The sequence below is a fragment of the Phodopus roborovskii genome, unplaced genomic scaffold (assembly GCF_943737965.1).
Source record: "Phodopus roborovskii unplaced genomic scaffold, PHOROB, whole genome shotgun sequence".
NCBI classification, from domain to species: domain Eukaryota; kingdom Metazoa; phylum Chordata; class Mammalia; order Rodentia; family Cricetidae; genus Phodopus; species Phodopus roborovskii.
The window spans coordinates 10967603-10991270 of NW_026125489.1; the positions used below are offsets into that span (position 1 = coordinate 10967603).

Genomic DNA, 23668 nt, shown 5'->3' on the forward strand with positions numbered 1-23668 from the left:
AACAGCCAAAACTGACCTCTTGCTATCACACATAGACGTATGAAGCAAAGGACAGACAGAGAATGAAAATATGAATCTGATGAAGCTTATAATACCAGCCTCATTCTAAAGGTTATAAGTGATTCGATTATTAAATAAGATACTTTAATAAAATAGTTTTAGAACTAAAAATAACTATTTAGAATAGGAACAGAAGTTAGAGTAGATAAATACAGCAAGGCTTCATTACCAAACAGAAACCACAATGTCAAACTACTATAATTAAAATACAAATGAACTCACTATTTAGCTAATTATAGGTTTGTGTAATACAAGGCTGATCATTTATTTAGGAGAATACAACAGGAGCAGTTTATGTGGACCCAGACTTCTAGAATACTGTCCCAAACTGTCCCTTCACATCATCCCACCTGTAACAGCTTTAGAGATCATACAGTAACTGCACTAACAGCTACAGCAGTACTGAGGTAAAGGCTTCAGGTCAGAGTTGCAGGGTTTAACTTCAAGCGTAGTATTTTATGCCCCCCCCCCCCATAATACCAACCTCTTAGCGCTTTACATTTTACTTTTGTTGCTCAGGAGAATCAGCTGGTGAAAAATATACAGCTTATTCAATAAACAGTAATTCATTAAGTACCCTAGGCAAGGCCAATAAGAGGTGATCATCAAATCTGAGGCAGATTCCTTTTCCTCTAAGACTTAAAAAAAAGGGGAGGGGGGGCTTTCTAGTCAGGCCAGGTGGCCCAACCCTGAAATCCAGCTGCTGAGACTGAGAAAGCTGTGGCAAGAAAGGTCACACGTGCAAGGCTTGCCTGAACTACAAAGTGAGTTCAAAGGCAACCTGGGCAACTCAGCAAGATTCTATTTCAAAATAAATAGTACAAAGAGGGATGGGAGTATAGCTCAGTGCTAGAGGGCTTGCCCTAACTCCATCCTGGTACAGAAGTGAGCAGAGGAAAAGCTTATTCATTACAAAGCAAATGGTTCATTAGAACACTTTGGAAGCTGGGAGTTTTAGATAATTTGCCTAGCTTGTGTGAGGTTCATGATACTACCCTCAGTAGAGGAGGAGGAGGACCAGAGGAGGAGGGAGAGAAAAATCAAAGAGGAGGAAGAAGAGGTAGGAGAGAAAAATAAAAGGGGAAGAAATAATTGTAGCCCAACATAAATCTCATATTTACTTGTGCATGGTTTTCATCTCAAAGAAACAGTAAGAATATATAAAAGCAGAAAATACATAGACCTATGCCCAGGTGCTCTGAGTCATACAGGAATACAACCACACCCTTCTAATACAGGGGAGTCTCACTGTGATGAGCTATCATTCACGCCTGGAGCCAGAGCTCAGCATCTGATTCCAGCAACACTCCATGCTCTACAGAAAACATTTCCAAGATGTGACAGAATCCTACAAGCACTTCTTTCAAAGTGACATTCATTACAGCACACTGCATCTAAAAGTTCACTTAGTATATAAAAAATGCATCACCATTGTTCTGAGATCACTATCTTTTTTTCATGTACCACTAGTAAAAATTTTTTAGTAAGGTCACTGTTTTAAAAAGGCACATGTACTTAATCCCCAGCACTTGGGAAGCAGGAGCTGGCAAATCAAGGCCAGCCTAGTCTATATAGTCCCCAGAGACGAATGTACCATTATAATCAAATCAATCATACATCAAAGTAAAACTATCAGACAAAACTCAACAGGCTGACCAAAAAAGACACAGCCTTCCAATAGTACATAATGCATTCCTTTCCCATGTTAGAATCCCGAGTGTCCTGGGGGTTAGTTAAGGTCTCAGGCTCCTTGAATGAACCACAGGAGCAGACATCTACTGGAATGCACCTTCCGAGCACAGCTAACGTTTTACATGGACATTTTAAATATACATCAGTACTTAAATTGACCTTGTGATTACTTATGCGCTAGCCTGACGTATCTAATCTCCATCATTATTCCAATGAGATGGAGAAAAAGGTCTCACTATGTGGCCAAAACTGGGCTCCAACTCCCAAGTGCTAGAATCACGGATGTACACCATCATACCTGCTATTATCTAGAGCCTCCAATATGTGAACAGGTCTTACATCGTTAGCAAGTAGTTAACTTTTACTCCTGGCATTCCATGTAAGGTGGAATCAGCGTACATTTTATATACAGTTTCACTGTGTTAAGGTTAAAGCCTTCCTTTTTAATTAGACAAAAAAGGGGGGACCCTGGAATAACCCTTCTGTACACCGTGAATATGCATTGCTGGGAAGGTCTAAGTGAGGATCGCCAGCCACAGAGGAAGCAGGATGTGTACAAACTGAGGTAACAAGACATGAGCCACGTGGTTGGACTTAGGAAACAAAAAAAAAGGGGGGGGGTTTAAGTTGTAAGAGCTAGCTAGTAATAAGCCTGCGCTATCAGCCAATCATTAATAGTAATATTAAGACGCTGTGTTGGTTATCTGGGAACTGGCAGGTGGGAAAGAAAAATCCACCTACAGATGGCAGATAAAACCATAACAATGAGACTATCCCAGGAAAAAGGAAAACCACGCACATAAGAATAAAGTTTCATGGTGGGGAAAAGTCTTTTATTTTGTTTTTGTTTTCAAAACAAGGTTTCTTTGTGTAGTGCTGACTGTCCTGGAGCTTACTTTGTGGATCAGGCTGACCTCAAACTCAGAGACCCACCTGCCTCTGCCTCCTGAGTGCTGGGATTAAAGGTGTACACTATGATCCATGGGTGGAAAAAGTGTTCTTTAAAAACCAAGAAATGAAAAACCAGCTGTAAGATCTAGTACACACCTTTAATCCCAAAAGGCAGAGGCAGAAGACTGTCAGTTCAAGGTCAGCGTGGTCTACAAGGTGGGTTGGTTCTAGGACAGCTAGGGCTACTTGTTGGGATCCTATCAAAAAAAAAAAAAAAAAAGTGTGTGTGTGGGGGGATTAAGCTAGAAATACATATTACAAAAACCCCCAAATTATAAAAACGTCACCAAATGCATTAGAGATTTCTCTTTACTGTGGAATATTCTCAACACTGCAGCCAGAGAGACCTCTCTGGCCGTCTCTCACTCCAAACCATTTCACTCAGAACTTAAAGCACACTTCTTCCAAGGTTCTACAGAACATGCCTCTAACACCCTGTCTCCTCTCCACCGCTCACGGGCCTCATTCTTCCTTAGGAAGATAGCTTCTTGTTATTCTTCAGTATGCCAGGACTATCTGCAGCATGTCGTAATTCTAGTCCAGAGATTCTCCAACTTTAGGACATATGAGAAACCGACAGAGTGCTGGGGGACATACAGAACAAGGAGCCTGCTTTCAGAGTTCAAAACACACTACATTTTGGGTAAGGCCTAATACCCAAGCTGACAGGTGATGCTAGTCTGTCTTTAAAAATAAATGTTCGATTGCCTAGAAATATCTTTCAATTATTCATTTGTCCTTTATCTTAAGCCTTTAAACCTTCGTTTCAATTGTACCTTCAAACTGAACCTGCTAATACTAACAATTCATTTGTTCATCATGTTTGCTATGTTCCCTTCTAAGATGCAGGCTTATGATGTCACAGTGACCACTTAGGCGGCAGGAGTGAACACTGTAGACCCAGATTCCCAGGTGGGAAGATTGCCTGAGCCTAGGAATTAGAGATGAGCCTAGGCAGCACAATGAAACACCGTTTTTGGGGACAGCGAGATGGTTCATGGCGTGACACAGTGCTTCACAATTTGGCAATCTCAGTGTGCCGAGAAATGACCCCACGGAAGTTGTCCTCCAACCCATGCACTACAGTGTGCGCACACGCACGCACGCACACACACACACACAGGCTGTCCTCATCAGGGGTCCCAGTTAAGGCAGGAAGACCACTAGGGATAAAGTGTTCACAGCCAAGCTCAGCAGCATCTCTCTGTCTGTCTGTCTGTCTGTCTGTCTGTCTGTCTGAACATACAGGTAAATATACCAGAGTGGGAAATTTTAATAAAACTTAATAGATTGACCAAAATATAGGTGCAGGAATAGCTTAGTCATACAAAGTTTTCCTGGCATATACCAAGCCCTATGTTCATTTCCAATGTTACAAGAATCAAAAACAGTATCATCCCAGAAAAAAAAACAAACAAACAAAACCTCCATCTAAACCCTGGCACTTTTACTAGCAATATCCACTACACATTCCAGGTGTGGTTGTAATCTTAAACTATCCCATAGAAGGACTTGGCAACCATCCTCAATTCATTTTAAGGGTATCAGAACCACACATTAAAATTTGGCAAGGTAAACAGGGTGGGGTGTAATTAAAGGTTAGGAGCACAAGTGAGCCACTAGCCAACCTCTATTTATATGAAAATACAAATGTCCCTCTACCCTATGCATACACTACTGTAGAGTCAGTCACACATGGGAATACCACTCAACAATAAAGAGGAATGAATTAGTGATGTATAGACAGCCACATGGATGGATTTCAAACAGCGTTCTAAATGAAAAGCCTCGAATCAGACAGACCTGGTAGTATCAGCCTGCAATCCCAGTGACTTGGGAAGTTGAAGCAAGAGAATCCCAAGTTCAAGGCTACCTTGAGCAACTTACTGAGAGCCTGCCTATTTCTATTTCAAAATAGAAAATAAGTGAGACTCACTCGGATAAAATGCTCGCTTAGCATGTGTGAGGACCACCAAGAAAGAAATAAAATACATACATAAATAAAAGTAAACTGCATGATACCATTTCTGTTACTGGGGAAACCCTGGAGCAGGTGATTACCAGATGGACTAAAGATTCAGAGGCCTGCTAAGTATTAAAGCTGACAAGATGAGCCAGTAAGTAAAGCGCTTGTCCCACAAGTCTGCTGATGGCACACAAACATCAAAACCACTTACAAGAGAAATGTTACAAAAATAAAAAGGCACGTATCCTAATTGTATGGTTGGTGATGATTATCAGTTATTCAACCACCAACATTAGTCAACATTTAGAGAAGCTACATACTCAACAGTACATTTTAGATTTTAGTTCGTATAAACTATGTTAGTAAAGAAAATACTAAGCAGGGATTTTAAAAAACAACATATATAACCTAGTCCAGATATACAGGTACTTAATTAAACACTACAAAATTCAATCAACGTAATTTGTTATACTAAGGAAAATTAAAAACTCATCAGTGACAGAAAAAGACTGTTATGCTGTTTTTGCTCTTTTGGCTTTTTGGCTCTTTTTTTGGGGGGGGTGCACTACCCAGCTCCAAAATAACTCACACTGAGGCTAACTTATGTATGCCCGGTCTTAGCTTGGCTTGTTTCTAGCCATCTTTTCTTATTTTAAATTATCCCATTTACCTTTTGCCTCTGGGCTTTTACCTGTAACTCTTACTTTCAAGTCTTATCCTGTGGCTGGCTCGTTGGCTGGCAGGGTGGCCGTGCGCCTGGGTGGCTGGCTCCTGAAGTCCCCTAGTTTGTTCTCTCCTAGCTCCTCTCTGCCTGCCAACCCCTCCCATCCTCGCTCCTGCCTCACTATCGGCCGTTCAGCTCTTTAGTAGACCATCAGGTGTTTTAGACAGGCAAAGAATCACAGCTTCACAGAGTTAAACAAATGCAGCACAAAAAAAAAAAAAAGTCACACACCTTAAGACATTGACATTCTACCACAAAGATGGCTAAACTTCAAAATCTATTCACAATGTTTAAAATTTCAAGCTAAGATTAGGAGGAGGGTTTTTATCTTTATCCAATAAATCTTAAAAACTTAGAAATTGTCAGGTGTTGGTGGCCCATGCCTTTAATCCCAGCAGAAGGCAAAGACAGGCAGATCTCAGTGAGTTTGAGAGTTCGGGGCCAGTCTGCTCTATAAATTGAGTTCCAGGCCAGCCAGGGCTACACAGGAAAACCCTGTCTCAAAAAAAAAAAAAAAAAAAAAAAAAAAAAAGGGGAAAAAAATCTTACAAAACACTGAAGCATCATGTTGAATGTTTAATGGTACATTTCCTTTCATTAGGAAACAAAGAAAAGTGGGCACTATTATCCCTTACATTCAACCTTTTTAAGTCCTAGAGAATGGATGAGCAGAAGTCAGGGATTGTGGCACACACCTGCAATCCCAACACTCGGGAAGCTGGGACAGATGGATTACACGTTGTAGGCCAGCATGAACCACTACGAGGCATGTTTCAGGGCAGCCTGGACTACAGAGTGAGACCCTGCCTCAATCAAAACATTCAGTGAGCAAACCTTATTATTAAGTAATAATAAGGCCTATGATGAAGGTACAGAGGCACTTACAGAAAAGGTATTGAACAAAGCTAATTCTGCTTGTTAGTGCATTACCTTGGCTAGCGTCCGTGGTGCTGGATTTCAAGGACAGCTGCTTTGTCCCGTCCTTCACTCGTTTCAGCCGGTTCCTATCCCCTGGTAGCGTCAGTTTCTGCCTCAGTGGTTTTAATTCAAAGGCCTGAAAAGTCTTGCCCTGCGCCTTCTCCTCGGGAGCCACTTCCTTACTCGAGTCTTTGGTGGGACCGCCATTGTCAGTGCTCGATTGGTCCTCAGCATGCAGCGTCTTAGCATCTTCCTGCACATGCTCTTCCTTGCTACTCAGAGCTAGCTTCTCATCCTTATTGATGCACTCTAGCTCCAGCTGTATCTGCTTATACTTCAGAAGCAAATCCTCAAAAGTCTCCTCCCCACAGTTCTCACTTTTGGACGAGTGATTCTGTTTTCTTGACGGAGACCTTCCAAAACTTTTGGCTGAACAGCATATTAAGGAAACCAGTTTCCAAAAATTTTCCAGTTAAATTTAACAAAAATACTTAAGTTACAGATGAATTTTTCTCCCTCAATATTTCAAGATGGATGGGTATCTTTAAATTACTAAATTCCAGTTAATACATGTGCTGCTAATGCCTGCTTATGTGCCCATATTGCAATTCAACAAGTATCCATACAATCAGTCCACTCACAAAATCATTAAGTCAGAAATTACCAGCTGAATCCACAGGTAGCATCCTTCCTTCTGTAAGTATGAGGAAAACCCAAAGCACTGAACGGATGGTAAGGACGCTTTCTGAAGGAAGGGGGAAGAAACTGTTTTGTCACAGATGTTGACAATTTACACTTCTGATAATCAGGAGGGAATCTTCTCTTTTATTAGTTTCTTCTCATTTCAAATTTAAAAAAAGAAAATAAAAAATGAACACTGACAATTAGTAATGTATGAAAAGACATTTGTTAAGATACATAATAAACTGAGAATGAATCATGTGCTAAATCTGATACGTTTATAATTTACAGCAATTCATAAATATAATATGCATTTCACTCGAAGTTAAGAAGTGAAAACCCAGGTAAAGCATATAGTTTCAATAAACCACTTGGGTTTTCACTGGCTATAACAGTCCTTCTCTGCTTATTAACAGGACAGCCAACCAAGACTTCAAACTTTTGACAACCAATTCAAAAATGGGAATCATGACCATATTTGAGAACTAAATGAACTTCAAACTTAAAAACAACAGTCCTGCTGCTGTTCAAACTGTTCTAGTAAATCTCTGCTTCTTAAAAGAAGTCCTGTCCCTGCAACCCCAGAGACAACCCTGGCTGTCCTGGAACTCCATCTGAGGACCACACTGGCCTTGAAATTATGGAGATCCACCTGCCTCTGCCTCTCAAGAGCTGGGATTAGAGGTGTGTGCCACCAATACCTGGCAATACCTTTCTTTCCTTCCATCCCACCAAATGGAATCTAGCTTGTTTTATTAATTCAGCAGAAACTGATCTAGGTTTATAGAGTACTGTTTTAATCTTCATTTTACCTGATTCCTCTGCAGCCACTGTACACCATTGCTGTCTCTGCTGCTGTGACTTTTATGTCTTCTCAGTTATCTACGTTTTTTTAAAGCTTCCTAACTCCTTTGTCTTCAAAGCTTGAAATGGTGTTCTGTAGCTGTCAGAATTGAGTCGCTTTTCATTTGAAAACATTTTAAGTATTCCCACCATTTTACCTACCACATGAGAGGAATCTGAATTGATAAGGTATTTGGGGTACTCTATCCACAACCCATGCACACACTACTGTCAAAATAACCTGTTTCATTTTGTTTCCTGAGGCAGGATTTCTCTTCATTAACAGGTCTAGCTATCCTAGAACACTCTTTGTAGATCAAGCTGACCTTGAACTCAGAGATCCACCTGTCTCTGCCACCTGAGCACTAGTCTGGCTGCCAAAGTAATCTTTATAGATTATAAAGCTTCAGACCATTCTCTTTAATTCTCCTAAGAGGCCAAAGCCCTCAGGATGAATGAATGCCTTTGTTATCTGACCCGTGCTTACCTTTCCAACCTTACCTTTTCCCAGCTCATTACAATTGATGCAGCTCTGTATCTAGGCTTCTATTCTTCAACTTGACTGCAATTCAAGACACCTTCTAGACGAAGCCAAAAAGTATTTAATTCTCCCTGGCCATTTATGCACTCTTTGTTCATAAATACTATAATTATCTATATTCCAGCTGAGCCATCTAAAACCAAATGACTAAAGACACTGTAGATATTTATAAGGGGAACAGACTCAATACACCAAAAAGTAACTTCATGACTGAAAAAGTGGAAACAATTGAGTTATTTATGGTCATTAACTTACCTCTGAGACAAAATACCTTGACAGCATAATTAGGAACAAATCAACATTTGCTTGTTTGTCAAGATGTGACTTAACTTGTGTTTCTATCCACTACTTGCTGAGGCTATAGCTCAGTGTTACAAGGAAAAATAGAAGAGCTGCTTGGGCTGGAAAAGATGGTGCAGCTAGGACCTGAGTTTGATTCCCAAGCACCCATGGTAGGAGGCTTACTGAGGCTTACAACTGCATGTAGTTACAGCTATGGGCAATCTAACACCCCTAGTCTCCAGGAGCACTCACGTGCGTATATGCACACACATTTAAAATTAATAAAATATTTAAAAAAGGAAAACAAACTGCTTTCATTATCATTTGATGGCAAATGCCTACATTCCCAACCACCATGAAGCTGAGACAAGGCCGGGAGCCACTTCACAAGATCCTCTCTTCAAGCAAAACTTAAAAGAACCAGTGATGCACTTTCTATATTTATAGCAGAGCCTTGGGCTCAACCCTCAGTACCAAAAAGAAAAAGAGAGAAAGAGGAAGAGAAACTGACTTTAAATCTGCTGTTTTAAAGGAAGAACCACTTTTCAACCTTAGCTGAAACTAAAAATGAAGATAGGATAACTTGACCCATGGCAGACACTGTCCTAATTACGTTAAATCTCCTCTGATTTCAAAGTTATACATTGGAGTCAGACTGAACACTAACAGACTGACAAATTGTCTATCCTAACTGAGGAGGTCTAGACAGAAGATCAGGAGTCCTGATGTAGCCTATGCTATGTGAGACCCTTGCCTCACAAAACCAAAAACCAGTAACAAAAAAGTTAGAGGAAAACTGAACAGGAATGAAGAGCTATAGGGGGACCAGTGCAAGCCAAAAGCCACAGCTCTGAGGCCAGCCGGGCTACACAGTGAACAGAGAAGCTACGGTGAAATCTGTCTCCAAACAACACATAAAAAGTAAGACAACAACAAAAACTGAAACAGGTCAGGCAGTGGTGTCTAATGCCTTTAATCCCAGCACTTGGGAGGCAGAGAAGGGGGACCCTTTATGAGTTTGAGGCCAGCCTGATCTGTAGGCAGACTACAAATACAGTTCCAGGACAATCACAGCTGTTAAACAGAGAAAGCTTGTCTAGAAAAACCATTAAAAAAAAAAAAAACCTGAAACAGAATCTGGTCTATTCTGTTTTCTTTAAAGTTGCAATAATTGACTCCAAATATGATTAACTGATCAACAAAAAAATAGACCAAAAAATAGTAATAATGATAATCCTTTAATCCCAGCACTCAGGAGGCAAACAAAGGCAGGTGGATGTGGTTCTCTGTGAGTTCAAGACCAACCTGGTCTACAAGAGTGAGTTCCAGGACAGGCTCTACAGCAATACAGAGAAACCCTGTCTCAAAAAAAAAAAAAAAAAAAAAAAAAAAAAAAAAAATACAAAAGATACTGAAGCTATTTCATTTCTAATCACTTAAGCTGAGTTGAGTCAGAGCTGCCCTCATTCTTTTTTAGGCAATAATGACGTAGTCATTTTATAATCACAATGGACATATGAATTAAGCTAAATTGAACACTGATATAAAGGAGTATGGACAGGGCTTGTTGGTATTGCCAAGTTTTATTCGCTCCAGTTCTTACTGAGAACACTACTCCTAGGGTGGTTGACTGATACTCCCTGAAAACAATAATTCAGACAAGCAAACCGAGCATCCTGTTCTTTCTGAAAACAATAACACATCTGACTTCTGACAAGCGATTAGAGAAGTCAATTCAGGTTAACCACAATGGATATTTGCCTACTCATTTTTCCATAAGCACATAAAATATTAGTGTATGGCATAACCATACAGTAGTGGACAGACGGACGGACCTGAGGGAAAGGAGGCAGCAACCCTAACAACTTTCAATTGTCACTGGGCTTTTGTCCCCCATTTGACGTTTTACTAAACTCTATTTTCATTTGTTTCTCCAACATATATTACACATTTCATCCCCGTAACCTTAAAAAACACGATTTAAACATCCTTTATTTTTGAATTAGGAAAGCAAAAAGCCATGGTGTTTGCATATAATCATGGGTTTTCTAACCTTCATGAAAGAGCATTCACTGTGTTTTTAAAAGGTTACTACTTACCTGTAACTGTTCTCCAAAACAATCTTGAGATGCTTCCAAGCCAATTTTAGGTGACAGAAGTATAAGCTTTGTCAGGACACAGGAACAGCAAAATCTGTTGTTTCTTTAAATACCACTTGCCCATTAACGTCATGACGTCTAGAAAAAGCCAATGTCGCCTAAAGTGCTCCATAAAAATAATTTTGAGTATCTTCCAATTAAGTGTCATATATATATATATATATGTTTTTATAGAAACTATATTAAACAACCATTGCATCATGGGAATTATCGCTAGTAATAAATGTGCTCGGTAAATTATCTTAAACAGTTAGTACAAGCCAGGATGTATAAACCCATCATAAAACAGGAACGTTTTGGACAATTAATTTCTGGAAATAAAACCCAAGTAAACTTTGTAATGTTAAAGGTAACCAACAGTAAGGTTAGAAGGGGCAAAAGGAAACTGGCTGTTTTTCTTACCCACCTGTCCATACTACACACACACACACACACACACACACACACACACACACACACACTTGTAACACGCAGAAAGTGCTGATTAAGCTTATCCCTTCCTCTAATCTACATGTAGGCAGCATCAAGAATTACGAAGCCACAAAGTGAACATAGCAAAGTGAACTTAATGCATATAGCTTTCCAACCACGTGTGGATGGATTTAAAAGATCTGAACTCCTAAAACTAGTGAAACGTTTAAAAAAAAAAAAGGGGGGGGGGGGAGGTAATCTACACACACGCGCACACTTTCTAAGTCAGTCACCAGGACGTACAACTCTAGGAGGGTAAGACGAAATGACAGAGGGAAACTTCACCAATTCAATTCCCAATGCCAGGGTTGAGATATAAAGTAACAGCAGCGTTCCTCCAGACCCTTGCGGGTCCTCCTTCCCTCTGACAATCTAACAATCTACGCGAGTTTCCCGGCCGCTGACCGGTGAAGTCTGGACGGCTGGCGCGTACCGTTGAAGCCCGGGGCTGCAATGCGCTCGGTTTCCCTGGCTGACCCGAACGGATCCCAGGGCACACCCGTGTCGGAGAGGAGAGCGGTCCGATCCGACAGAAGCAACGTAAGAAAAGCAAAAACATAAAAAAATAAATAAATAAAAGAACCCCAAAGCACAGCGGCGGGGCGTGTCGTCCCGACTCCCGGAGCGGCGGGCAAAGCGGCCCGGGTCCGCCACACCCGGGGGCAGCGCGGCCGCCACGTTGGTTAAGGATACAGCTCTTGCGGGGTGGAGAGGGCTCTCGCCAAGGCTGGCCGCCGCCGAATCCGGATCCGGGCCCCGCTCCTCCTCCTCCTGCTCCCGGGGGCGGCCTGCACCCCGGCTTGCCGCCTCGCTCGCCCACGCCTCGGCCCCGACTCCACCGGCTCCCGCCCCGGTACGGCCTGCCGCGGAAGCGGAAGCGGTCCAGGGCGAGGTGGCTGCGCTCCCAGAACGACGGCCGGGGGCTGCTTTCCGCCAGCGAGCCCGAAGGCATGCGGCCCGCGGGCGGGTGAGTCCGGAACGGCTCCTTGGGCCGGTAGCCGCCGTGGCCCCGGAGGTGGCCCCGCTCCGACGGGTGCCGCGGGCGGGAGAAGCTCCGCAGCTGCTGCGGGTGCGGGTGCGGCGGCTGCGACGACGACGACGAGGCCCCGGCGGCGCCGCGGGGCGGGTGGGGCGGCCTCCGCCGCGGCGGGTACGCGGCCGGCCCGCCGCCTCCGCTGCTGGCGCTGCTGCTCCGGCTGCGGCTGCGGCTGCGGCCGCGGACCTGGCTGCTGTTGTCGTCGTCGCTGATCTCCCCGTCCTCCAGCTCCCCTTCCTCCTTCGGGGACAGGCCGCTCGAGGCCGGGGCCGAAGGCTCGGCGGCCGCCATCCCGGCAGCGGCGCCGCTCCCAGCGCCGGAGCCGGCCGTCCGTCCGCCCCGGGGCCCGCCCGGCGCCGCCTCGCCCTCCGTCCTCTCCCCCGTGTCCGTGTCCTAACGGGCCCGGGCGCCGCGCAGGCTCCGCTCCCCCAACTTCCCCGCACCGCGCGCGGATGTCCCTCGCCGGGCCGGCGCTCCGCCCGAACCCGCTCCTAGCGCCCCCTTGCTGCTCTTCCGCCTCGCGAGAAAGGAGCCGTGGAGAAGGAGGTGGAGGCGGTGGAGGAGGCCGCGTCCCGGCCGTCACTTCCGGCCGCACGCCGGAAGGAGGCGGCTCCCGACTCTCGCGATGTCGCGGGAGCGCGGTGCCCGTTGGGAGTTGTAGTCGCCTCCTGCGCACGGCTTCGCCCTCGCTCCCGGCGGGGCGGTACCGCAGTCCCCGGCACCCCCGGGCCGGGTAGCGGGGTGGGTGGGGAGCGTGCGCGGCGGGCGGAGCCGCCCGGTGGCGGCGAAGACCCCTGCCGCGGCGCCGTCGCTCGGGCGCCGCGGTCTCTGCGGGCCTGCCCCCGCCATGTAAACAAAGAGCCGGGACGGGGCGCGCACGGCCGCCGCGGGCCTCGCTCGTCTGGCGCTGTGACAGCAGCCGCAGCCGTGGCGTCAGGGAGGATGCCGACCAATTGCGCCGCGGCGGGCTGCGCTGCCACCTACGACAAGCACGTTAACGTCAGCTTCCACAGGTAACGCGGGCCGGGGGCCGGGGCGGCGGCGCGCGCAGCGGCCCCGGGACACGCGGACACCCCCGCTTTTGTGTGTGTTTGGTTTGGGTTTGGGGTGTTTTGTTTTGATTTGTTTTGTTTTTTTGCTCCTTTCCCCGAGCAGAGCTGACCCCGGCTCTGCGGAAAGAAACGCGGGCCCCTTGCTGTGCACCGCGCGCCTGCCTCTGCTTTCCGCCCTCCCGCGTGTGTGTTTGTTTTCATATCTTAGGCCGTGCCTTGACACGAGTGACGCCGCCAGGGAATGGCCATTTCCCGCTCAGGTCAACACGTCCCTGTTTAACATGAGTGAATGAATGAATGCATGCATGCATGCATGCAAGCCTGCCTGCCGTGCTCGAGTTTTAAAATGAGGAAATCGTGGCTAGCCTGAGTCGCGATAGGCACGCACGGTTAACTGCGGAGCCGCTGGGCCACCCGCTTGACGGCCACGTACGCAATTGAGCAGCAGTGCCTGCCAAACCGCGGACACACGGAAGCCGGCTCTGCAACGGACCCTGGCGGCGGTCCTAGGTTCTGTGTCCCCTGCGCGGTTAGCGCCCCCGGGTCTCTGGACTCTGCCAAGCCTGACTCTGCAAAGCGTTTGAACCCTGCCTTGAATATATCTAAGGATGAGACGAAGAAAAGCAGCTCTAGGAACTTAAGCGAAAACAGTTATTTTATACACCCCACCATGTAAATTGCCGTCTCCGGATATAGAAAAGGGCCCTGACCTTTTCCCTACCTCACTATTACTAAGAGCTGCCCCCTAAAACTACCCCCCTGCTGTTTGGTTTTACACTACTTCGTGCGCAAACAGCGCTGTGTTCTTTCTCATCCCTGCTGTACTCCAGGTCCCTAAGCGCCTGACACTATGCTAATGACGGAGAAAGCCCTTACCCTCGGGGACCTCAGAATTGAATAGGAGAGGAAGGCATAATTACACTGGAGTGCTGCAGAAAAGGCATTCAAAGAGGCCCAATTTAGCATTGGAAAAGTCAAAGGACACTTCACAAAAGAGATGACAGCGGTTTGGGCCTCTGTGCCTAAGCAGTTTCTGTTTTGTTCCAAGAGCCCTTGAGAAGCTCTAACGAATGTAAAAAGAATAGCATGATTCGATTTCCATAATAAAAAAAGCCTTCCTGGCTGCAGGGTAGAGTTAAAGAGTGGTACTTAAGGTGCTAGTCAAGCTTCACCAGAGGTGAATTTGAAGAGAAAGGAGCCTATTGTAGAATGTTAATTTATCTGCTGTTTCTTTCACGGGGAAGTCATGCCATATGGCAACTGAGCTGAATACTGCTGCTTAGTTGTGGGTACAGAAGTGCTGAATTAGAGGAGGTGAGAGAGTTGAATGAGAAGAAAATAGGAAGCTGTAGCAAAAGGGAGGCCAAGCCTGGCGAGGTGATGAATGTCTGTAATCTCAGAAATGAGGAGACAGGAACATGTTACTGTGAGGCCAGCCTGAGCACTGTAGACCCTTGTCTCAAAATAAGATTTAAGTAAATGTGGGAGATCCATCCAGTGGCCTTGAACGGGATTCTCTTGGCCAGTGAGGGTGGAGAGAAGTAGACAGGTTTTGAGGAGTGTTTGAGGAGAATTTGCTGGATTTGGTAATCAGATGTGGAAGATGACAGGGAGGCGTCTAGACACAAAAAGCAATGAGGAGCCAGGTTTGATGGCTCACATCTGTAATCTTGGAACATAGGAGGCTGAGCCTGGAACCCACCCCCAGGTCCAGGCCTGTCTGGGTTACAGAATAAAACTCTTATCTGGAAGGAAAAAAAGAAGGCACTATATACATAGTGTTCATCTAATGTGAAACTAGCCTTAGAAACTTAGGTCTTGACAGTTGATAGGCAGGCACATTTCTATATCCCGTTTACATGGGAGTAGCTACAAGTATCACCGTGAGTTCAAAGCCAGCCTGAGTTACAAAATGAATTTGAGGCTGGGCTACAAAATAAGGCCCTGTTTCCAAACAGAACAAGCAAAAACAAAACAAAAATGGGTTCTAAAATAACATTATAATAAAAATATATTCCTGTTTTCATAAATACAAATAGTATTTAGTAGCTCTTATAGGACATAGATGGTGTGTGTGTGTCACTATGTAGCCTTGGCTGGCTCATCCTCGATGTGTAGACCAGGTTGGCCTTAAACTCAGAGATCTCTGCCCCTGCTTCCCAAGTATTTCCATTGAAGACATGTACCACCATGCCTGGCCAGCACAGACTTCTTTATCCACCTGAGCAATTGTGTTGCCTAGGGGCTGGAGAGATGGCTCCTGGGTTAAGAATGCTCACTGTTCTTGCTGAGGACCTGGGTTTGCTTCCCAGAACCCACATACATGACAGCTCCTAGAGCAGACCCAGGGGCTCAAACTCCTCTTGTGGCTTCCTTGGACTCTTGCACACAGTTACATTCAGGCATGTACACATACAAAATAAAAATCATTTTAAAATTATGTTGCCTAAATTTATTTTCTACTTTTTTATACATCTTAACCTATTCCAACCTACATCCCCTTCCTTCATAACCTACTAAAATTGCCTCTGTGAACATCACTTTTCCCTGTTGACTATTTGTTGTAACAGCATCTTGACTGGTTTCCTGGCTTCCACTCATGCACGTATAACCTATAGCTCCGTAGTAGCCGTTGGCTCTTCATGAAAGGGGGAAAGCCCCAGATTGCAGTATGGATCCAGTTTCTAAGATGCGTTACTTTCACCAAGCTTGGCTTCAAGCCACCAACATGACATGACTAATTGTGGGGCTCAGCAGAGACATACAATACCACACTACTCTATTGTGGTTCTGCCATATTGATGCAGTAGACATGAATAATTTTAAAAGCTAGAAATCAGGACGGGAGAGACGGCTCAGTAGCTGAGAATGTCTACCGCTCTTGCAGAGCTCCTGAATTCAGTTCCCAGCACCTGAACCAGGCAGCCCAATCTATAACTCCAGCACTGAGGGATCTAGCTTCTGGCCTCCTTGGGTCCCTGAGTTTGTATGTGCATATCCACACAAACGCACGTGACTAAAAGTAATGTTAGGAAATTAGCCTTTAATAATGGTTGTATTTGACAGCTGGTTCCGTCATCTTTGCAGGTCAGCCCATTTTGAATGTATTTCAATATTTTTGACATAGAAGACCCTCCATTTATATTTTTATCTCCTGCTCCTAAGATATTCCTATAATGCCATTATTCCCACTGAGGGCCCTTTCTTAAGGCCTTGTAAATAAAGCAGAATGTCCTATTCTGTATAGCCCTATACTTACTTCTTTACAACAGACCTATTGTGCCACTAAGCTAAGCATTTACATTTTCTAATCTTCAAAAGAAATGTGTGTGAACGTGATGTGCTGTTGTTCTGTTTTTTTTCTGACATGGTCTCTCCTTGACCCAAAAATTTCCAAACTTGATCAGTGACACAGGGTTCCACCAAAGCTGCCCTAACCCCTTAGAGGCATTTCTACCTCACGTTACAGATGATAGAAATAAAATACTTGGGGTTGGCAATGTACCTCAGTGGTAGATACTTATTTAGTATATATGAGACCCTGCTTTTCATTCTGGCACCATTAAGTCCAAAAAGGAGGTCTAAAAAAGTTAAGTAAATTTGCCTGCTGTGTCCAAATACTGTTCGAAAGGAGCTAGCTTGGTTGTCCAACAACAATGTTCTCAGCCTCTGATAACGCATTAGGACAACTTGATTATTTACCTTCTCAATTACAGTACACACTCAGAGGGTAGGCTTTTATTAATATTATTATTATTGTCACCACATCTACAGTGCCTAAAGTATCCACGCAAAATAGCATTGCTCAAACTATTGAGTGATTTTTCCAAAGCATGTAAATGTTTATAAATCCCTGAGTGTGTTGTGTGAACAAGAATATATCCATCTATCACCATCATGTGAATTTGTTGATATTTATAGGATGTTTTTATTATTATTATTTAAATTTAGCCAATGATCTACATCTATCAAATAGCATATTCAAGGACCAGACAGAGTTGCACTGACCTGTAATCCACAGTAGGTCAAGGTCATCCACAGCAACATAGTTAGTTTGTTGTCAGCCTGGCTGGGTGACATTAGAGTCTCAAAAACAAAACAGATAACGCCTGTAAAACATAATGTAAAATAATGCTCTAAGAACCAGCTCTGGTGGTACACGCCTACCATCCCAGCACTCAAGGTAGAAGCCAACAGACCCCAAATAATACCTACTGCTCATCTTTACTTATTCCCTAGCAAAGTTAAATATACTTGGTTTGACACACCATTAAATAATGACGTAAGAGTTCCTTGAAGTGAGAACAGGTTAGGGCATTAGTTAAACCAAATGGAGCTACTCACTCATGTAATCTTCCACTTGAAAGGCTAGACACGTGGACTGCAGCGTTTTAGGTTGGCCCTGGACCACATAGTCTGCTGCAGTCCAGCCCGGGTTAGGTAGGTAGGCCCTGTCTCAAAGAGCTCAGAGGGCAGAGAGAACTGAGAAATGATGAGGGCTGGAAAGCTGATCAGAACATACCTTCAGCAGAAACTCAAACTATGAACTGTGGGGTGGCAACAGATCTTCGGGGCAGGTCTGTTGTGAGGCAGGGCATTTGTGGGCTGTCGTCTATACTCCTCATCACTGGCAATGTGTGGACATTAATTCCATACATGTGGTAGGCCTAAACCACATGGTCTCACATGGGTGCTATGGCTCTTTTGATACACAAATTAGTTCATATGGAGGATGTACTAATCAAACCAAAGAAGATTTAGAAGCTGAATTTGATCCCAGACCCCGTGCGAAGGGTGAAGGAGAAAAACCAACTCCAACAGCTTGGCCTCAGACCTCCATTTGCAAGGTGGCACACGTGCCCACACACATGTGCCATACACACGTAGTACCGAAGGGCTCTCTAACATTCATATGTTTACTGTGTGTCTTTGAGAAAGACTATACGTGCCATGGCCTACATGTGAAGACAGAGGGCAGTTTGTGGGAATTGGGTTTTTTTTCTCCTCCACCAGGTGGGTCCAGGAAATCAAACTCAGGTTATGAGTGAGGTTCAGTGGTCATTTGCCCTAAATTAAAAAATAATAATAAAATGATTATAATTGAAATTTGACTATATATGGATGTTTATTCTTACATTTCCAAGTCAATTAGCAAAACTAGAATTACTGGAGTTTTCAGAAACAGCCCTTTATATTTGTGTCTTCTTTAAGCAGTATGTGTTAGATGGATGTATCTTTTGTGTTTGAAGTAAATATGAGAGGAAACCGATAACTTAACGATCCTTTGTCTTTTTTTATAATTGTTTCCTGCTATGCTCCATAGCTCCAGAAATTCTTCAAACGCAGCTTAACTATGTAGATCTCAGTGGATTATTTCTATACCCTGTATTTGCATTAACATGTCAAATTTTTGTTGAATTCTCATTGTTTGCAAGGCATGGTCAAAGATAAGCAGATAGGTAATAATAATCGCTTTCCTCAAGAAACGTGCAGCGTTGGGGGCAGCAAGATGGCGCAGAGCCAAAAACAGCTTGCTAAGGGCTAGGTCAGAAGGAACGTGTCTTCTTAAATTCTTGAAAAATAGAGCTAAGCGTTTCTGACTAATTATTAACAACAAAAATCGTAAACTGGCATCTGGAGATTGTTTCATTTTTTTTCCACAAATGACAGACTTTTTTAAGTTTAACTCTTAAGGATAACAAAAGCAGGAAAGCCGGAGTTTGAGTTGCTTTTTGTTTGCTTGTTTCAAGGTTTCCTTTGGATCCTAAAAGAAGAAGAGAATGGGTTCGCCTGGTTAGGCGCAAAAATTTTGTGCCAGGAAAACACACTTTTCTATGTTCAAAGCACTTTGAAGCCTCCTGTTTTGACCTAACAGGACAAACTCGTCGACTAAAAATGGATGCTGTCCCAACCATTTTTGATTTTTGTACCCATATAAAGTCCATGGTAGGTGATACCACTCTCCTTTCTTAACACGCGTCTTACATCCTACTTCTTTTTGTTTGTGCAAGTGAGCAGTTGTCATTGTGCTAAAACGAGTGTGTAAAGACACGCCACAAAAACCTAGAGCTTAGGAGCTCCTGACCCCAATTTTGTTTCCCCTGTGAACTCCAAACAAATTTCAGAGTTTGGACTTCTGGATGTCCAAATTCAACAATGCCCAGCAGCAAAAAACAAAACAAAACAAAAAAAAACTATGCAAGTCCTCAGTGTCTGGAACGCTCGTGGTCCAAGCACTTTGCATATGGAGTGCTTCACCAGAACTGCAGCCTTGCATAACTAAAAATTATTGTAGTTATCAGTAAATGTACCATTGGCAGAAACACAAAGATTAGAGAGAGTCACACTGCTGTGATTGTAAGATGACGAGCAAGTGATGTGCTGGTGAGTCCTTTAAGAACTCATAGTTGGTTGTGCCAAGAGAAGGTGATTCAGGTCTGGGCTTTATAAGAAAGTACAGAGCTCCCTCAGTTTAGGAGTGAGGCCTTGGGAGTTTGGAACACTAGAGGTTTCTGGCCATGCATAGGGCAATTTAGTCAGATGCTAAAACTAAAGCCAGGAGCTTGAGAGATGAGTAAGAAATTGTCAAATGTTGATTCATCTGAAAGAAAAGAGAGAATTAGGTACAGGGTGAATGAATTAAAACAAGTTTAAGCCTGGCTGGTGGCGCATACCCTAAATCCCAGCTCTCCGAGGAGGAAACACTGGAGCTCTGTGAGTTTGAGCCCATCCAGGTCTACGTATTGAACTCCAGGGCGTCCAGAGCTGCATACTAAGACCCTGTCTCAAAAACAACACAAGACCACATGGTTTAAGGCTGCAAATAGAGCTCCATGTTAGAGTGTGTCCAGAGTTTGACATCCAGCACCAGAGGAGAGAGACAGCAGGAGGAAAAAGGAAACATTGATGTGATTAGAGAGGAAAAACTGAGGAAGTCACCTAAAGAAAAGGTAGAAAACACGGGGGGGGGGTTTGAAAAGGGGAACCCTCCCACTGGGAAAGAAAAAGCTATTGGTTCACCGTGACATTGAATATAGAAGCGGATGAGAGTTAATGTTTCAGTGGGTGAGAAGGTTGTGTATCGCTGCTGATGATGATGATGACGGTGACGATGACGATGTTAGAAAGGCTGCAGAACAGCAAGGGCTTCCCTATTTCTCAACCTTCCCAATTGGAGCACCTCAAAGTTTCCCTGCCCCCGAGTATGCACTCACATATTGAAATTGGAATGCTCGGGGGTAGAGGAGGCAGGGGAGCAGTTCGTCTGCTCCATGGAAAGGTCCACACCAGCTGGGGCTTTGTGAGGCATTCTCTCAAGAAAAGGGAAGAGGGAACCTGTTTCTGACATCCTGACCATTTATTTATCCAGTGACTATGAAACTTTCCATTGTGCCAGAATCTGTTAGAAACTGAGAAAATGAAGAGAAAAGGGAAGCTCAGACATTTCTCTATAAGGAGAGACCAGTTTAGGTTTTTTGATGGTAGGAACTGTAATTTATTCAATATTATTGCCCGGGGAATTAATGTTTCAGTAAGTAGTAGTTGGGTTGTTTTTTGCTTTGCTTTCATTTTCGTTTGGAGAGACAATCTTTCTATTGAGGTACCCCAAACTATCTTCAAAGTCTCTAGCTGGTTGTTTTGTTTTGTTTTTTAAGATTTATTTTATGTGTATTGGTGTTGCTTGAGTGTATGCCTGGTGCCTGTGGAAACCAGAAGAGGACAATGGGTCTCCTGGAAAAATGGAGTCACAGTCATCTGTTAGCCACTGCATAAGTGGTGGAAATCAAATCTGGGTCTTTTGGAAGAGCAACCGGGGCTTTCATACCTAGCTGTCCTTGTCCTCCATCCCTACAGCTACCCTTCAGCTAGGCGTCCTCCTGCCTCTGCCTCAAAAATGCAAAAATGGTTTTGTTTCTTTATATTTTGGCTTTTTTGAGAGAATTCCGCTGGGTAGCTCTAGGCTGGCCTCAAACGTGTGGCATTCCTGCCTCAGCCTCCCAAGTGCAGGGTCACAGCGTATACCCTCATACCCCAAAGAATGTTTCCTTAGTAAAAGACAATTATGAGAAGATGTGGCACAGTGGGCAAACAATAACTGGTTTAAAATTTCCAAAGCACAGTGAACAAAAGGACCCTTAGCTTTCAGGGTTGAACACAAAAATGCCTAGCCAGATTTTAAATCCTTGAAGATTTAGTGTGAAGAATTCATAAGTAAATCTGTCTGGGAACTTGATACCTGAGAACAGACCTCTATAGATATGTGAGTTTTTGTTGGTATGTAGACTCCAGGTGTGAACTATTCATCAGATTTCGAGACTAATACTTAAAGAGTGGATCAGATCCATACCATAGATAAACAAGGTCTCTAAACAAATTCCAGTTTTGTCTTAGTAAAAAGACTTGAAAAAGATTTTTAAAGCCTCCAAAGAACCATATTGGATAATGTGGGAGGTGCCTGGAAAAACCACCTCTTACTTCTAAATCAGTGTTTGGGTGTCTCTGTAGATAAATGGTAACTGACCAGGCATGGCACACGGCACCCTGGTCTCCCATAGCATAGCAAGTCCCAGGACAGCCAGAGCCGTCTGTGTAGAGAGCCCATGCCTGAGAAATGGAAAGTACAAGGTGACTTAGAATTCATTCAACCTGCCGGGAAACTGTAGCCATGGTCACAGGAGATGGCATGCAGTTGTTCCCCGTTAAAGGAGCAGTTTAAATGCCGAGTTACTCACAACTCGACACTGTTTACTTATTTGTGATATCCATAATTTATGCTCAACTCTCTTTTCGGCTCAGAAACTCAAGTCAAGGAGTCTTCTGAAGAACAAGGACAGTCTTACTCCAGCTGGACCGTGTCCTTCAAAGCCCAACAGTCGGCAGGTGCTGCTTGAACACAGTTATGCCTTTAGGAACCCTCTGGAGGCGAAAAGACGGATAATTCAGCTCGAAAAGGAAATAGCAAGCTTAAGAAGACAAATGAAAACATGCTTGCAGAGGGAACGCAGGGCAACTCGAAGATGGCTCAAGGCCACGTGCTTTGTGAAGAACTTAGAAGCAAGTAGCCTGCTGCCTAAGGGCGTCGCAGGGCACATCTTGCCGCCGGCCTTACGCCTTCCGCTGGAAGACTGCAAACTTGCGGAGCGAGATCAACGAGGCAGAACATTACCCGTTCTGGAAATCTAGAACAGACAAGGTCTGCATCCAAGCTTTCCTTACACAGAACCCGATGCCCTTCTTCTCGTCTTCTCATCTTCCAGGAGACTTAGGGCCCTTAGCGTTTACTTGAAGTAACAGTCATTATGTAACTTAGACTTGAGTCTAAGGACCGTGGGGAAATTGAGCGACAACTCTGAGAAGGAGCGGAAGTGCCTTACATGAGGATCATGTACTCAGACGCTGTCTGCGGAAACACTGTTTGCTTTTTTAAACTGCTGTCAAATAGGAATGACAAATGGTATGTTCATATGAGGAAAAACATTCTACACCAAAGTTGGGATATTACATTCTAAAGAACATGCAAGGTAGGAGGAGCTAATCATATTAAATGTGAACTTAAAACTACTGGATTTTGTATTAATTAAATTATTGGGATTGTGGTTGAAAATTTATAGAATAAAACCTCTGGGGTACAGGGCAAGTTTTTGGTTTTTTTGTTTTTTAAACTTTTTGTATTTTTTTTTTTTTAACCAGTCAAAGTAAGCTTATCATGGCCTTCCTTATAAGAACATTGGACCTAAAAGTAGGTTGTAAAATAATTGGAAAATAATATTTTGAATGTGAAATGACTTTGAGACTCCAAGCGAGGTGAGGCCTCAAGTACCTCAGACTGGGAAAAGCCGGTGAGCTATACTCGGCTTCTCCGGAAATAATGCAGAATTTGGGATCTAGCTTTTACTTTAACAAAATTAATAGCTAAGTGTAAACTATTCTTTTTTATAATAAAAATACTGGATTTCCATCTTCATAACTGATAAATTAATAAACACATTAGACCTGTATGCATTTATTCCTTATATTGATAGCAAAATTCTTAAACTGTCATTTCACTTTTAAAACTAGTTTCTAATAGCCTTTTATATGTCAAAAATAGCTTTTGGCCCTCCACTTGATAAATCACAGTATAATTTTGTCACAGGAAAGTACTTTGGCTGTTATGTTAAGCTAAAGCAAACTCAATTTATATAACCCATCAACTTGCTTTTTCTTTTTCAATCAACCTTAATTCATAATGGAAATGAAATACAGTTCTATAAAACAATGTGTGTCTCTGTAATAAAGCTATGCAAATGCTG

General features: G+C 43.7%; 2 protein-coding genes across 2 annotated transcripts in view; one reads left to right on the forward strand and one right to left on the reverse strand.

The window, feature by feature from the left end:
* The window catches only part of Zfc3h1 (zinc finger C3H1-type containing), a 44686-nt gene extending 32056 nt beyond the window's left edge, over positions 1 to 12630 (reverse strand). The window contains exons 1-2 of the mRNA XM_051176228.1: positions 11982 to 12630; positions 6324 to 6740 (exon numbers count right to left, since the gene is read on the reverse strand). Of these exons, the coding sequence (XP_051032185.1) occupies positions 6324 to 6740; positions 11982 to 12615 (1051 nt within the window). The 5' untranslated portion in view covers positions 12616 to 12630. The remainder of the gene's footprint in view (positions 1 to 6323; positions 6741 to 11981) is intronic.
* A 522-nt stretch (positions 12631 to 13152) lies between these two features.
* Positions 13153 to 23013, forward strand: Thap2 (THAP domain containing 2). Its single transcript, XM_051176229.1, has 3 exons — positions 13153 to 13337; positions 19127 to 19322; positions 22173 to 23013. The coding sequence occupies exons 1-3, from the start codon at positions 13267 to 13269 to the stop codon at positions 22557 to 22559; spliced, it is 654 nt and encodes a 217-aa protein (XP_051032186.1). The 5' UTR covers positions 13153 to 13266; the 3' UTR covers positions 22560 to 23013.
* Positions 23014 to 23668: the final 655 nt, after the last annotated feature.

Coding starts and splice junctions, on each gene's coding strand:
- Thap2 (XM_051176229.1), top strand. CDS start 13,267: ATGCCGACCAATTGCGCCGCGGCGGGCTGCGCTGCCACCTACGACAAG. Junction 13,338..19,126: donor GTTAACGTCAGCTTCCACAG/GTAACGCGGGCC, acceptor GCTTGTTTCAAG/GTTTCCTTTGGATCCTAAAA. Junction 19,323..22,172: donor GTACCCATATAAAGTCCATG/GTAGGTGATACC, acceptor TTTTCGGCTCAG/AAACTCAAGTCAAGGAGTCT.